This window comes from Anoplopoma fimbria, chromosome 21 (assembly GCF_027596085.1).
Source record: "Anoplopoma fimbria isolate UVic2021 breed Golden Eagle Sablefish chromosome 21, Afim_UVic_2022, whole genome shotgun sequence".
Taxonomy (NCBI): Eukaryota; Metazoa; Chordata; class Actinopteri; order Perciformes; family Anoplopomatidae; genus Anoplopoma; species Anoplopoma fimbria.
In genome coordinates, this window is record NC_072469.1 from 21,371,388 (window position 1) to 21,388,958 (window position 17,571).

The 17,571-nt window shown below is 39.7% G+C and overlaps 2 protein-coding genes across 2 annotated transcripts in view; both read right to left on the reverse strand.

Annotated features, from left to right (window-relative positions):
• c21h8orf34 (chromosome 21 C8orf34 homolog) overlaps nucleotides 1-12,014 on the reverse strand; it is a 55,029-nt gene extending 43,015 nt beyond the window's left edge. The window contains exon 1 of the mRNA XM_054623282.1: nucleotides 11,946-12,014. Coding sequence (XP_054479257.1) covers nucleotides 11,946-12,014 — 69 coding nt within the window. The remainder of the gene's footprint in view (nucleotides 1-11,945) is intronic.
• Nucleotides 12,015-13,138: 1,124 nt separating this feature from the next.
• The window catches only part of prex2 (phosphatidylinositol-3,4,5-trisphosphate-dependent Rac exchange factor 2), an 85,041-nt gene continuing 80,608 nt past the window's right edge, over nucleotides 13,139-17,571 (reverse strand). Inside the window, exons 40-41 of the mRNA XM_054622545.1 lie at nucleotides 16,278-16,345; nucleotides 13,139-14,054 (exon numbers count right to left, since the gene is read on the reverse strand). Of these exons, the coding sequence (XP_054478520.1) occupies nucleotides 14,009-14,054; nucleotides 16,278-16,345 (114 nt within the window). The 3' untranslated portion in view covers nucleotides 13,139-14,008. The remainder of the gene's footprint in view (nucleotides 14,055-16,277; nucleotides 16,346-17,571) is intronic.

Consider the following 17,571-nt stretch of genomic DNA (forward strand, 5'->3'; position numbering starts at 1 on the left):
TATCATGAAAAATAGAAAGTCAAGCCAAACAAGACAACAGTATGTCCAAAAAGTTCCCTTCTCTGTCAATTAGTACCAGCATGTCAGCAACCTCCATCAAAATCAGATCAATCTGTCAAGACACAAGGACAAACCAAAAATAAAAACCCTACAGCCTTTGGTCAATCTGTGCCTTTTTAAAATGGTGTCATGAAGCAAAACGACTGACCATTTCATAATGTTTTTAAAAATCCAACATTCAACATATTGGGCCTGAGGACAGAGTGGACAGGACGACTGATGATTTCAGTGTTTAGAATAACTATTATTAACCATTGGTAAACATTAATTACTTGACATTCTGGTTATCAGTATGCAAAGAGGATGTGAAAGGTAAAGTAGTGATAAAGTGTATTATATCGGAGGGGATGATTCAGTGAAGAACAGGGAGGAAATGAAAACATTCATTGGACAGACGCACAAATAGCACCGATGAAGAAAAGTACTGCAGATGGTAAAAAAGAAGGAAAGCACAGAGGGAGTCACAGCAAACAGGTGTTGAGAGTTCGAGGCCACTTCTTACTCTGCATGCTAATTTAAAAAACGTCAAACGCACAATGGGAATTCAGCATCAAACGTTGTTTTTGCCAAAACAACACACAAGGTTAAATTCAAATGAAATGTTATTTTTTTCCCGACGGAATAACAAAACTTACTTTTGGCACCAAAGCAAAACTGTTATTTTATTACAGATGTGGGGAATAACTGTCCTTCTGAAGCTGGTGTGAAGTGAAATGACCATATGTCCTTGTATGCAAGTGTGTTTATGTGCTGGAATAATATGGTTTTCGAATTAACTCTGTTTGACCAGTTTAAACCAGCCAGAGCAGCAGCAGAGGCTGACTTCAGGACGACTACTGCAGAGAAGCAACGGAAGGCATTAGTGGACTGCAGTGAATTTGCACTAATGTATGGATAAGACAAGTGTGTGTGTGTGTGTGTGTGTGTGTGTGTGTGTGTGTGTGTGTGTGTGTGTGTGTGTGTGTGTGTGTGTGTGTGTGTGTGTGTGTGTGTGTGTGTGTGTGTGTGTGTGTGTGTGTGTGTGTGTGTGTGTGTGATTCTGATGATGATTCTGATTCTGTGTGACAAGCATGTTACTCTATAGAAGTTTACGTGTAACCGAACTGAATCATGTAGCCGTATGCTTTGGTGGATGCTACGTGTTTGACCTTGTGGACATGCTCATGTGTTCAGGGGGCGGAGAGGACTACAATGAGGCAGCCCATGTGTGTATTAAAGCTGGCTAGCCTTGGCTGCGTTCGCTGTGTGTGCTCAGAAAGCTAATCAGGTAATTGGTTATTGGGACATTCCTGCCCGGCCCCAGTGTCTACAGCAGCTAACGGCATGTGAATGAACAAGCAGCGAGAGTGCTGAAATGTTACTCTGAAGACTGCAGGTCTAAAACACTGGAGGACCTCGCTCCTCTGCCTTAAAGTAGATCAAGTTGAATCTACAAGCTCTGCAGAAAGAGCAATGATGTCATTTCTGAGAAATGAGAGAGTCCTGGAAAAGACTATACAGAAGATGTAACATATTATAGTCACTATGTCTTAAAAGAAGCAACCTTATAATATGGAATTTAATTTTGTCAGTCATTTTACCTTTATTTAATAGTTGTAAGGTGTTCATATTTTTGTTATCTTCATATTTTATGCTATTATTTTATAATTCATATACTAGGTTACAGTCTCCAAGGTTACGGTGCAGATATAAAAGCCTATCACTGGGGGAACAAGTCACACCGTGCTTGTATTCCCCAGATCCCAGATCAGGTGCTTGTAAGCAATTAAATCATCTTCGAATCGACATCGGAGCCCTGTGTGTTTCTCCGTTGGGGTGTAGGCTAACTGTCAGCCGTTAGTCCAGCACCGTCATAAAACATAACGCATAGACAGTTGGCTGTCACGACTATCTGTGCATAAAAAGAGTTTAAACAGGGACGTTATGAATTGTAGACATAGTCAAGAGACAGAGATAAGGTACCCCCTGTTACTAAGAGTTTACTTAAGCATCTCTCCTCACAACTGCAGTAGATTTCTGCGGCCTGTGTCTAACAATTATAAACCACTAAGATGTAAAAGTTGTAATTGATGCTTAGTAGCGCCTGTGGGTAATTTAACTAACCCACCACCAGGAGGTCTATAAATGAAGGTTGTAATTTGGTAGATAATACAGGAAGACGAAATAGCAGAACTCCGTTAAGTACCACTGGGTTTCCGGGTCGTAATAGTTTTTTATGGGGAAGGGGTAAAGTAAAGGATGTGCAGTTCTTTTTATGGATGACTGCAGAGAGGTGATTTTCATGATTGTGTTTTCCGATGGAAAACCACACACACAGATGTGTAGAGAGTAAGCAGGCATGAGGTGGATCCAAGAAGCAAACTGTGGCAAACTACAGAGAGAGAGAGATATGTTCTAGGGATAGTCAGTACATGAAAAGTACATGTGGGTACATCTGCATTCTGCCCACGTCTCTACTGTAAAACACTTTTGTGCCAACATATATTGATTGCACATCCTGTAGAGCGTTTTGCATGAGCCGATGAGTTTGTGCTGAATGAGCTAATGCCCCCATGTACCTTTATGTCCTTTCCAATCTCCAATAACATCATAAAAAAGCCAAAGAGACATGTGTTTAAGTAAAAGGTCCCACCGTATCTGCACGGTGGATATGCCTTTATTACACAGAATAAGTCACACATTCAGCAAACCAAAGTAACTGTATCTGACACCTTCACTTTCTATGATAATGAGGTGCATTAAATAACATAATGTCCTGTTGGATAAGCCGATGCTGGTTGACTGGTTATAATAATTTCTTTCACAGGAAGCATAATAAGTTATAGGTTCATATTTGGGTGAACAGTTCTATATGCAAGCAGACTTTAATGCTATTTGGCTTAAAGTGACTTACATACGTTACATATGTTTGTATGTGAGGTATATAACGTAAGGCAGAGAGTTTCCAGCTTCTACATCAGTGCGATATAAGCAGGCCAACAGTTGGAGTTAGCACCTGAGACATGCAGTCCATATCTGTGCAGATCTGTTGTCGGGGCGTGATATCTCTATGCCCCAGGCGGTTTGGTTTGGTGGCGGTTATTGATGAGCTGTCAACCAGCCAAGAGACACCTGAGTCCTTGGAAGCTCTCAAGGACACCCTTGGGGGACAATGACAATGATACTCTCACTGATGCTCCCTGCATCCCTGCAACTTAAACAGTTGAAACAGGAAAGGTAAGTTTTTAAGGTCACAGGACACACTGACAAGGACACTTGAGCAGGGACTCTGATGATTTCTCCCTCTAACAAATCTTCACGACATCACGGCGTGGTTCTCTACTCTTAACCCAACATTCACCGCTCTGAGAAGGCTAAAAGGACACGTTGATACAGCTGCATAAGCTCTGCGATGTAAGAGACTTGGCCAAAGCTTTGCTCTCTTCTTTCTTGTCAACCCACATGCTGCATAATTTCCACCCCAGCTGCAGCAGACTACTGGAGAGCTGTTTGAGCTGTGGATGTCTGGATTGGAGAAGACACTGATCCACCGGCACAAAACACACACTCTGCAGGAGCCGGCTTTGTATGATGTCTGCAATCCTGGGAGGAAGTGTATATATTACAATGTATTTATGAGACAACTGTACTGTAGGTGTGAGGAAAGATACTGCAGAATATTTTGAATTCTGAAAAGTAAATCATCTCAGACACTGTTGCTCTGATCAGCTATAAAATCAGACATCTTTTCTTCAGATTTGTTCTTGTGTAAAGAAAATGTTTAATGCAGCAAAAGCTCTTCAAAAGACTCCCAAGAGGGCTCCCTGTCCCAGTCGCCCCTACTACAGGCCTCAGGCTACCTTTGATTTGCCCGCTGTTTGTCAATGACGTGGGAATCCAAAGTCAAATCAGAGTATTTAAGGTCACGTCTGTGTCTGCCCAATGTGCTTCATTCACAGAAAGAGGTCCTTATTGAAGAAAAAAAGAGAATGACATGATGAGTCGATTTAGGTGAATATGAAAAGACAGACAGTGAGACAGAGAGAGAGAGAGAGAGAGAGAGAGAGAGAGAGAGAGAGAGAGAGAGAGAGAGAGAGAGAGAGAGAGAGAGAGAGAGAGAGAGAGAGAGAAAGATGCCACTGGAAGAGATCCAGACCTTGAACAAGCAGGCAGACAAGAGCAGAAGAGATCATGCGGAAGAGGAGACTGTGGGAGAGGCAATGTCACCTGACCAGGCTGGGAGTAGCAGATAATACTTATCAGGAGAGATGCTTTTATCCGTCCCACTGATACACACAAGAAATAGATGCCCTAACTGCTCACTCACTCTATCCTGCAGCACTGCCTCAAGTCCTTTTCTATCACTACCTCTATGTTTTTGCAGTAGAAATGTAGCCCGTTTTATATTTCTGGGGGTATTTTGAGCATGAGTAATGGGGGACTGGCTCAGTATTAGTGATTGAATCAACTAATCAGTTGACAAAAGGTTTATTGATCACAAAAAGTGTATATTCTTATATTTTATTTAAAAGCTTTATATTCTTAAATGTGGGTGTTGGATTGTTTGTTGGTCTCATGCGCCAACATCCAGTTCTAAATAGTGAAGACGATGAAGAAGTGCGTTAAACTTGCATTCTTTTAAATGGCAGTTCTTTTAAATGGAGTCTGTTTGTAAAGTCATTGTAAAAATGTAACTTCTTCTCACTTGATTCATTACCTCATTAAACATTGTTAACATGAGTTTGTGGTCTCACTAGCAAGTCTGCTTCAATACAGCATTGTGTTCTTTTAGTAAATGATGGTCCCATTCAGAGTAAAATAGACAGTAAAGCGGGGTATGCTTTAGGGAGCTGTCGAAGAGTTGTCAGTGTGGGAGTTGTCTATGTTTTCTTCCGATAACTTTAATCCTTTAACAGTGTGTTTTCAGTTTCTAAGTTTTAAGTTCATAAAAGTCTTATTCAGCCTTCAGTTGTACTTGGTCTCAACAAATACATTTTGCAGTGCATATTTCAGTTTAGCTTTATCACTAGGGAGGATATATCTCTCATGTTTCTGCTACTTCTTCTCGCTCTAATGTTCCTTTTCACCTCTGCATCCCGACATGCTTCCCTTCATATCATACAGACGATCTTTGCCAAACGATACTTGGATGATGTCATTTAAATATCATCAATTCTGCCGCCTCCGTATCACCGCCATAACCTTCAGGATGTTCCAGGAGACTTTATCAAGAGTTTCCATCATTTACCTGCCGGCTGTACTCCACCACCAACAGTGTCTGGGGTACATCTGATCCTTTCCTGTCATCTGTCTTCATATGTGACAATGCAATATGAAGTTGCTTCACATCAATGCGGCCTGAACTCTCATCTTTCCAAACATCAATAAATATCATTATACTGTTCTATTCATTCTGTGTCGTCTTCTTGAACTATTTTCTCACATTGTAAGGACAACATTATTATTAAAAAATATATATTAAGTAATGAAAATAACCATGAGTGGCAGCCCTATAAACTCAGTTACAGCTCAGCTGGTTTAGTCAGTTATTATGAAGTACTGCTTTACTTAATATAATTATAATAATACCATTTTTAGGCATGACAGGGAAGAATAAATCACCCAACAAGAGGAATAATTCAGACTATATTACACTATAAAGTACATTCTTAGAAATTACAGTTGAAGCAATTCATTGATTTAGGCGACACTGCAATAGTTAACCCAATAAAACTAGGCTTTGAAGAAGGGGTTTACATCCTAAAATAATACTCCTATGCCCATGTGTATATGGAAAACATTGTAATTGTCTCTGGCAGTGATCCCCTCGATTTCAATGGAAAAAATCCATGGTTGTTGTTCTGTGTAAAAATGGATTTCATAACAAAAAGATTGTCACCCGTTTGATTAGTCTAAGGCTTCATATAAGCTGCAACTGAACTTTAGAAAGCAGAGAATGAGGACTGTGGATTTTGCCTCCCATCACTTACATTCAAACTGGCTGAGGAAGGGACATCTAGACACACATGAATCCCTCTCTGGACAAACATACACACACAGACAGTTATTAGTTATACACCAGCTGAACAAACTAACAAACTGTCAAGGCTCAGATGATCAGCTCTCCCACACCACCAGCATGACTCTCACTTACACACAGCATTCAGACATCAGCATCCCCAGGCTGTAAGTGGACATGATAACTTTATTAGCATGCACCACACTCTCTCTCTCCCTTCCTCTCGCTCTGTTTCCCGTACACACTCCCTGCCCCCACCGTACGTATCCTTTGTCTTCCTGTAACCCCCTGGGACCAACCTGACCCGTCTTGTAGTAATTACTCTACTTGTGCCTGAAGAGGAGCTGTATTAACCCATGAACGATCAAACCTCTGCCATATGAAGTCATCAACCTTGAGACGGCCATCACCGGCTCTGAACAAAAAAGTAAAACCAAAACAGGCTGTGATTGATTTGATGAAGACTGTGGCTGTGTTTCGTTTGACACTTTATGTGTTAACCAATCACAAACTGTTTCTCTCCTCTGAATTTGATGGTGCTGATCTCTAAATATAAATTCTTCCGTCTTCCCCGTCCTCTAGAGATAACAAAAAAGGAAAGGCCTTGTTTCCATTTTTCACGTGGTGCCGTAACAAAGCAACATGGGAAATTAAAAAACATTTAACTTTAGATTGATTGTAATGACTTTTAGCATTCTGTCACAGCGTTCTGATTGGGTTTTTAAATTAAAATTTGAGTGAGCATCTCTGTTTAGATGTAAATACATGCTATAATAACCCACCAGCATACAGACAGATGATGAACTTGGCTAAAAAAAAAAGATTACAAATCATGTATTCAATAGACTTAATTATGCTTAGTCATGACAGAAGATGAAAGGTGATGAACCTATCTTCATCATACTACTGAGCTCTAGCATCATAAAAAGCCCCTCACACATACTGGGTTGTATATCAAATGATCACTTTATTTCTATAATAACTAAAGTGGTTTTGCAGATAATTTGCTTAGAATAGTAGAGTGAGGTGAAATAATAAACAAAACAAAAATGAAAAATAACAAAACGGCCCACAACTGAGATTAAATGACTTGGTTATTATTACCTGATGTGTGGGAGGTATGCCAATGACAAAGTGACCCTGTCAGACAGAAATGTTTCCAGGTGTGTTTGTAGATGTAATAAGACTTCTGATGTGTAACTGAACCTCTCTCCTTGTATGTTTCTCTGTTAATGCGTCTCAAAAGCAACAAATATTTCAAAGCCCGGCAATGCCTGGTATTTGTGACACGTTCTTCACATTTTCTCTCTTTTTTCCTAGAGCTGTACAGGAATTGTAGTGATTGCAGGCCAGTGAAAGCCTCACATAAGCCATATAATTAATTATTATGGGAAATCAAATGTTTGAAAAGATACAAAAACAAGTTAATTGCACACTGAAATGCAAACAGTTTCACTGAGACAGTAAGACAGAGCACACAGAGTCTGCAGTAGTTGGAAATAGCTCAAAACGAATCACACTAGGTCCAATAAATAACCTCATAAGGGAGTGATTCAATAGATCAGACTGTGTGTGTGTGTGTGTGTGTGTGTGTGTGTGTGTGTGTGTGTGTGTGTGTGTGTGTGTGTGTGTGTGTGTGTGTGTGTGTGTGTGTGTGTGTGTGTGTGTGTGTGTGTTGGTGACCAAGTCCTGCCTGACTGACTGACTGACCTCTTTACAGAACTGCAGGGCTACACTACTGAGACCCTGAGCACAGCAGATTAAAACACTACACAGCTGAGCAGCTTGGAGCGGACGCTTTCCACATGGATGGAAGAGAAATCTATTAGGGAGAAGAAAAGGTCATCTTACTTTACTTTAAGTAGCAACAGCAACAGTAGGAACAGTGCAGCTTTATTGATCAAATTCAAGGTATTCACTCAAAGCGAGTGCAGATTTAACACCAGTGCTCCTTTTTACTTTATCGATTTAAAATCTAATTCTCACTGTGCAGAACTGATTCTTTCATGTAAAAGTATATGTGAGGCTGGAACACTTCTTTGCTATAAAAGAGAAAGAAAAATCTATATAGATGAAATAAAAAAGGCTTAGAATTAAGGTAATATAATGAATTATTAATGTATTAAAATTGTATGAGCATCTATGTATTTTACATTATCATTTGATCCATTTGATTTAATGAATCATTTCCGGTATGTCACGCATCAGTGCTTCATTATTTTCAGCAAGGAATCATGAGAACCAAGCTGAGACCTATACTCACTTAATAATAGATATTAATCTCTATAAACAGATATCTGCACATTAATGTAGAATCTGTAGGCAACAGGACAAGATTTTGGTATCGGAAGCGTTCCCGTTTTCGTTTGTAGTCCGAGTAGTATGGACCAATCACGTTTGAGCGGTCTTGGATTGCAGCTAAACAGTCCGTGTGGAGCGAAAAAGAGGTGGAATGCATTTGCCGAAATATATCTCTGAACCCATCGACTATCGCCAATGATTTACCTTTTAATTAGCTTTCTTTTTCATTTATCTGCATATATATACAGATATCAGTTGTTTTGCTTTATGAATGATGTTCTATGAAAGGTGCTGAACTATACTAAATAAAAGTATTATTGCTTTACACTGGAACCCCCTAGAAAAGAAGCTAAATGGTCATCAGACAGATGGCGATGGGTTCAGAGACTGGATATTATCAGACATGTATTCAAGCTGTTGAAGTCACTAAAGAAGAAAGTCAGATTTCGCCATGAACAATGACACCGATTCTTCCTCAAAACAGTGTGATTATTCAACATTTCACTGTTACACCAATTACAGTTCAATGTGGTGACATTTTTTGTTTCTCTTTTCCAACAGAACAATTATATCGCCTTAGATATGATTGACAGACCACAGCAGGGAGGAACATGAGAGCAGGTTTAACAACCCTCTGCTGATAAAGAAGAAAACTGTGTTTTTACCTCTTGGTTCTGTTACGTGATATGATTGAAGTGATCCCGTTGAACCATGACAAATGGCAAGTAAGAGGACTTTTATCCTTAGCATGTCGGAGGAGTTAACACAAATACTCTTGCTCTATCTTTTTACTACGAGCATCATTCGGGTGTAACAAAAGGACCCTGAAATGTGGCCTTCAACTGACTATAACTCTCAAAAATGTGAAAGGTCCCGCTGCACTGTAACTGTTAAGTGATTGAAAAAGACGAGCTGTTTGAAAAGAATATCAATTTATCAAAATGGGCAAGTGGCTGACAATAATCTGGAGTGCAATTACTTCAATTATTATGAAAGGCCGCTTCACTTTTTGGAGAATATTCGATGTTGACTCAGCTTGCTATCTCTGCAAAGCAACCATTTCATTAGCGAGGGGGAAAAAAAAATCAATTTGATGGCAAATCATAAGCTGTGTCTCATCAGAGAGAGTAAATGAACCCTGCTCGCTGTTACACACAACGTTTATCGCTGCTGATGTGTGTTGGGTGTGAGGTAGAAGGGATGGGGCTTTGCAGATGAGTGTTAGGGAGACATGAAGAGGGAGAAGAGTTTTGGGGGTAAAGACAGTGATAAAGACAGTGATAGGTGGTGTTTATACAACAGGATGTAAGAAACCCAGGGTATAGAATAGAGAGCTCAGGGAGGGAACAAATAAAATGTATGTAGGAGTTATTGTACAAAAAAGTAAGATGGCTTTTGAAATGAATAATACTGTGAAAGATCTGCTCACATGGAAACTACCAAGATCAGTGGGAGACAATCCATTTATTCTTTCAGTGGAAATTATGTAATTTACTTTAATACATGCAGTCCAATTACAGTTATTCTTTAACCATTGAAATTATCGCTTTTGGTTCCGTTTTTAGTCCAAATCATAAATTTAGACCATCCCAATGTTGCTGCGTTTCGTATTGTATCGCGCTTTGTAACTACTGGTATTGGAAAAAATGCTTATATTTCTGCACGGTGCTCTTGAATGTGGAACTAGTTTTGAGTCATTTTAACATAGACTTTTCCCTTTAAGTGTCATGTTTGAATGGCAATCAAACTTTCATTCAGCTCCTTTTTGGTTGAAGCAGCGTAGCCGAACAGCTGTATTATTACGTCTGCCGCGCCAGTTCACTACATCTGATCAAAAAGACAATTACAAGGAGTATTCCAGCTTCTCTTCCCGGATTCTTCTCATAGAAACAAGCTGAATGCACATGACTGGGTTTTCTTTGGGACAACAATCAAATGGCCAAAGCTTTTCAAGTGAAACACCAGTGTAGCAGATACATCATTTTCTCATGAAGAGAGTGGCAGAACAGGGAGGGTTTTCCAATATTCTCCTCTGACTATACCTCTTTCTCACTCCCTTTCAAAAGTGTTCCCTAAAAATCTACACTACACAATGCAGCTGCACAATACACCATTCACAGTTCAAATAATGTGAACAACTCGGCAATTATCTGAGTCCTTGTTGGTCTGAATAAAACCCCTGCTCGGTATCTTAAGGAGGCACTTCAGGATGCGATACACAGCAGATAAAAGATTCACCAAAAGAAAAGAAAAAAACCACAAGCATCACGTTTAACTTCCAAAAAGCACTTTACATGAATCAATTTTCAATCGTCACACAAAGGAGACTCTATTTAATTGCCAATGGAGCCAAAACTAAAGAGAAAAAACACAAACTGGGAGAGAGAACAGAGGGGGGGGGGGGGGGGGGGGGGGACAGGTGAGAGAGAAAAATGGAGGTAGGAAAAACAAACAGAGGGAGCACACAGAGGACTATTGTGTAGTTGAGCCTCACTGACTGCTGTGGCCTCACAATAAGATCTCCTGTCTTCATCGCTGGTTAAACGCATGAATCTCTGTCCATGGTGCTGAAACAGACCTCACTACTTCTCTAGTATCTGTTTTACATGCAGACTCTGTGTGTGTGTGTGTGTGTGTGTGTGTGTGTGTGTGTGTGTGTGTGTGTGTGTGTGTGTGTGTGTGTGTGTGTGTGTGTTTGTGTGGGTGCTGCTACTACGTATCCAGCCGAAGCACAGAAGTGAAACGTCAGCACTTTGGGAAATAAATCACGTGCATGTTGCTCTGCCATGAATACAGTGCAGCTACAGTAGCTCGCATTGCATGATGGATAACACAGCAGCCTTCAGTCAGATCCGCTGCATCTCGTGCAAAAAGCCACTTCAGACGGATGTTCTGTCTCTGTCTTTTCCATCTTTCCTCTGGTTATGCCTCACATCTGTGCGGTCCTGCTTGTAGCAAGAAATCCAGTAGCAAACAAAGGATGAAGTCATGCATCTCCCCTGGGGGGTTTGCTTGGATGCCACACTGAGAATAACCCCGGGATGAGCACACTGATCCCCTGACTGACAAACAGACAGAGAGGCAGGTAGTTAGTTAGGCTGTGTTCACTGTAGCAGAACAAAGCAAAGCCCACCCTGCTGTGGGATATGATTTACAGCCGGCTACTCCTAGTGTCCCTTACTTTAATTAACAGTAACAATGTCGAGACAGGGCAGTGACTATTGGTAGAGCATCATCTTTTAAAAAAATGCAAATCACTGATGGAAAGGCTGAGCATGGAGATGTGAGGGCAAACACAGCCTACATGGAGGCAGTGGGACGTTTCAGCAAGACGGTCAGACACCAAAGTGCAAAATAAATAAATGGTTACACCAGATGATTGTTTTAACATCTACAAAATGAGGTGTAGTGAGCAATAATCCACTTTGATATAGCATATCCTCAGTGAGCTCCAGTGTGGCAGCTCTCACATTGCAGATGTGGACTCACCATTAAGCCCAACCAAAAGGAGGAATAAAAACGAAATGGTCCTTTAAAATTTGGCAGCCAGCAACTTCAGAGTTCTCGGTCACATTCGTGCACTCACCTCAAACAAGGGTCCGATTTTATTCTTCTCCAGATACGACTGAATCCTTGACTGCTGCGGGGAAGCCATGGAGGAACTGTGGTGCCTCGCAAAGGGGGCTTTTAGCGGGGTGAAATCATGGGGGTGAGCCGGTGTCAGTCGTCCTTCAAGAGGCGTCTCGGCGACAAGGATGTTTAAAAAAAAATTTATAAAAAATAAAAAAAAAAAAAAAAAAAATTGTCACTAAGTCTGAGGATTTAGTGGTTTAGGTTTTTTTTTTTTTTTTTTTTTTTTGCGTCAAGTGTGGAGACTCATCCCGGGACCGTCCGCAGTGTTGTCGCCTCACTGACTCTCCGGCGTCCCGGTGGAAGCCAATAGCACCGCAGCTCCGTGACAGAGAGCACAAGTCTTCCTCCCACTGGCTGCCGGCAGTGTTACCGATGCCACCGCCCATTAACCACCGGAGCTCCGAGCCTTTTATACCGACGGGACACTGTGTTCATCGAGCCTGACGCTTCTTAACCCTAACCCAGCTCTACCTGAGAAGCTGTGAAGCAACACCAGCAGTGTCCTAACTACCTGAAAGTTCAACAAGTCTTTTAAATGAATATGTTATTAATGTTACATTACATTACAGTCATTTAGCAGACGCTTTTATCCAAAGTGACTTACAATAAGTGTATTCAACATAGGTATTCAAGAGAACTACTAGTCACCAGAAGTCATCAGTGCATCTCCTTTCTTAAACAAGCATCTTAAAGCATAAACCAGAGCAAAAGTATAGTGCAGAGGCAGATTACTATGAAAACAATAATTGCAACAGACTAATACGAATATAGTAAGTGCTACAAACTACTACGAATAGGATAAGTGCAGTAAACTAATACAAATTCAATAAGTGCAGCGAACTGATACGAATATAGTAAGTGCAGCAACTAATACGAGTGCAATAAGTGCTACGAGGAAGGCTCCGGGTAGTACTTATTAATGTTACTGCCAATTAAGCAGCAAAATAGTTACTAAACAACAATGGGTCAAATAAGTAGGATACTAGTGTAAATGGTTGTAATTCATTTCAACAAATGGCTGGTGGAGGTTACATCTCCATCTATTGTGATCAGTTTTATTATATTTTTACATACTGTATGTATGACATCATTTTTTAAAGAAATCTGCAGAAAAAAAAATCAAGCATATGAAACACTACTGGAGCTTATTGATGCAGTTTATTACCACTTGTTTGTTTGCATAGTAGTGAGCTAGAGATCCTTCTACAATGATACATACATTAATAAGTAACATAGAGGGACACTTTAATCCTGAGTACTGTCAATATAAAATAACAGAATATATTTCATAGCTCTACTTCCAGAAACCCTATTGTGTGTTAATACTGATGAACCGATGGAAATCTTCACATGCATGCATGTAACAGTCATATAAATCCAAACACAATGGAAAACAATGGCATGACTCTTTTAGCACATTCACACACCACATATGTATATTTACAAGCGAATAAACATGTTGAGGAAGGTAACAAAACACACATTCATATGGTTATCCTATACTGAGATATTCCATTCAGCATAGAAGTCGGATCTAAAGAGAATCAGGCAATTATTGGCTAATTTAAGCACAAAAGAAAGCCAAATATCCTTTTAATCAATATTATCTTGTTTACTTCATATGCAAATTAAAATAAGATCATGAAATGCAGATGTCCCTCATTAAAGCAAACATTATTTTCTGCCCATAATACGCAGACATTGACCTGATGGGATTCATTCCATTTCATTGGGCTAATTTAAGGGCATTCTCAGATATAACTGTTTTGTTTTTCTTGTCTTGTCAGATGCATTATATGAAAAAAAAATAACTCAAAATATGTATAAAGTACAACATGGAAAATAAAAAGTATTAAAAATACTATTTACGTTTTTTAAATTCTATTTACACTTTAGGCAGCTACTCTGGACATATCAAAATGGACCCAATAACTGTCTGTTATTAGGTTGATCCTTCATGGGTGGAGGGAGGACGCAAAGCTCCTCAAGACTTCAGCATCCCCTGGATCCAATGCATTATGGGTCACCATCCGGGGGTGGAGGCTGGCACAGCTTGTACAACCTGATCAGAGAAACATGAAAAACAAAAAAGGCATTTAATCACATTCCTGTACATAGTGCTTGAACACAAAGCAGTGATCTGTTGTTAAAATGTCACTTCCCCAGGCAAAAGGTGTTTGTTTGGTGCAAAGGAAGGAGAAACAGAATTTTAAGCTGCAGTCTCAAGAAGAAAACTGTCAGCACTGGAAAAATAATTATCCTTAGTAGCACACATTCAGATACAAAGTCAAACAACATTAACAATGTTCAAACAGTAAAAAAAAAAGCTTTTACCTTCACAGCTGTTGTTCCTACAATTAAACCTTATAAACCATAGCTTGATAACACTGCTGAGACGTTTTTTTAAAACAAATGCCTTCTAAAATGTAGAGTAGCCATATGCTCGGTATTTTAAATGCCACATGAATTATGCATTAGTTGGTTGTTTGCATTTGTAAAAGAATAATACACACTGCATATTATTCACATTAATGCATTCTTTTTTACTATTACCGTTATATAGTCCATAAAATAAAAATCATACCAATGCACTTCTCAGTCAAGTATTATATGCCCTGTCCTGCTGCCTTAATGAACAAAAACTTTACTCAACAACACTTTGTTTTGTTTGATGAATGCTTTTTTTTTTTTAATCTCAGTATAATTTTCAGTACAATCAGCTGTATTTCTTGCATCCTAATAAAGCCCTGCTGTCTTCTGCAGTTTAAACAATCGATCGAACCACTCACATCTTTTATTCTGGATGTGAAATGGCTGCAGGGTAAACTCCCACTAAAATGTTACTGTTCCTTTCATCTACAGAACAGTGAACAACCGTCTCATGATACACAAAACACTCTTCCATTTTCTGCAGCAGTCACTCACACTGCAACAATTCTGACATAATCCTACTGTGCAGCTATTTTGCGCTCTCCAACCACAATGTCTCAACACTAATCATCCCGCTACTTAATTGTATTTGTCAATTTCACTAAAAGGTTCAAAAGGGCTGCCTGTCACACAAAAGCCTATATGTCACAGCCAAATGGCTGAGGCAGTCCTTGTTCTCATCTTGGGGCTACTGAGTGCAGGGAGCTCCCTTCTAATGAAACTATTTGGCCCAAGTCCTACACAAAAAAGCACATACACAGGCCTACTGTACTGTACAGATACATGCCCTTCTGAAAAGCTGAATTACACTTACTATAGAGAGATGGACATTATAGGAAAAAGCATTAAAACCATTGTCGCTTTCTATGTTTTTTGGGGGAAAAAATCTATACATAACTGCTAACAATTTGCAAAGTATACCATAGGTCTTTGGACACATTTTAAACCTTTCAGAGGACATTATTTATTTACTAATTTCTCTTTTTGTTTTGTTTATGCTTTCTCACATGGTAGCTAATTGAGAGCAGAGGCTGTTATTAAAAGTCGTTGATGATGCATTCAAGTGAGCTCCGACATGTAGGGTTTTTAAACTTGGAAAGATACGCAATAAAAATAATATAGAACTCTTCTACTTGTCATTCTCAATGCTTGTTTCATGTCCTTTCTAACTTCAGTTACGCTATCTCTGCTTGAAACTGCACAACACATGACACATAACTTTGAACTTAAGTAAAAGTGACTCAATACTATCCAAGGCATCATATCTTACTCTCTATGCGAGTTGAGTTTAATGACCAATTAAAATTAACGGAAACAAACGGCTTCCTCGAAGGTAAGCAATCATCGAAAAACTATGTTATGAAAATGGCCAGCAGTAATGTAATGTATGGGATTTGTAGTTAATTAACTATAACATGCAAATCTTGCTAAGATCCTTTAATTATCTCGCCCCGGAGATTATGTATTTGGAAGTTTACGTGTTAGAGTTTGTGAATCAGTGAGTCTGTTTGTCTGTCTGTCTGTACACGGATAAACTCTTAAACTGCTGAACCCATCAGTCCCATCAGTCAATATTTGTTGTGCTCATGTATGACTGTATGCTCAATTACCTCTCGTGGTTGCATTGCACGAGCTGTTTCAGATGGCTGAATACATTGAAATAAGAGTTTATCTGTTGTGTGATGTGTTAGAGTGAAAAGGGTTTCTAATACCTTGTTGGCTACACAGAGGGAAATTGTGGTTTGTATTGTTGTTGCAGACACACCTAGTGCAGATCCTCACTCTACTGCGTGCACTTTTCTAGTTCACTATGCTGATGCTGCCTTGCATAAACAGGATGTGGCTGTAGTTTTACCTTGGGACTGAGGACGGCGTGCGATCCCTCACTCCCAGATTCTTGGCAGAATTCTGAACTCTCGCCCCCTAAAAGACAAACAGGCATCAAGAGTTGATGACATCATGGATCAGTTGAAATGCAGTAGCGATAAATAGGAACTGAGAAAAACAGAGATAACACAAGAAGCACATGTTTCAAAAGTCAGCTGATGAGCTACGAGTGGAAACCATCACATCTCTTATGATGAGTTTTGTTTTATGAAAATAATTCCTCTCAAGTAAGATGGCTTCCTGTCAGGCCATGTATGACTAGTAAGTCACCTGTGAAAGAAAAATGATTAATTTCTAGTCCAACAGCTCCTATAAATATTGAGGGTTGTAAAGTAGATCTCATATGATGCATGTTGAGATGTGTTTAAACTACAGCTGCTGTGTGCCGTTTATCTTTAGTATCTATACTCTTTCACCTTTGGTACCATAGACCAAATGCAGAATAGTCTTTGTAAGGAAATAAAAGTAAGTAGTAAGGGATTTGGGAAGATGATGAATGATTTTTTTTATGTGAGTGTGTGTGACAGAGTTTGATTATACCCAGTCAGGAGTATGTCTGCTCTTTGCTAATGTTCCTGTAATCTGCTGGCTGTGCGCAGAGTCGGCAGATACTAAAACATAGGAGTACTCAGCTTCTCAATTTAAAGACACAAACACCTACCCTCACAAATGCACCCTCTCGCTCCCTTTGTGATGCACACAAGCAACAATACAGAATCAAATCATTATCCCAAGATGTCATCAGCATCTACGCTTTGAGCAGAGAGGGAGCAACTGGACAAATGTGCATTAGCTGACCTCTCGGTTGCAACTCTGTCGTTTTCCATCCAACTGTCTGCCTAAAGTCATGTCCAGATAGTGGGATAGCATCTGCAATTACTCGATGCCTATCACAGCGATCCGTCCTGATGCCTCCTGACCGAGATGCCCCCAATGTCCCTAAAGGACACGGCACCCAGAGATCAGATGAGATAGAGACAAAACTTTTATTTTAAAAAGTTAATTTAACCAGTGGAACTTGATTTAAATACCTATGACCTCAGACAGAAAAATAAAATCTCATGATGCCTTAAGTATTTTAGGAAAAATTCAAGAAAGACTTTAGAAAACAAAAATCCAGATTCGTTACAAGGCCATGGAACTTTGACTGTGACGTGGCTCAGTAGTAAGAAACTAGAATACGAGCTCCCAGTCATGCCAGCATATGCCACATAGTACAGTATGAGGATGTCATTTATCTGACAGGTATTTGGCCGCAAATC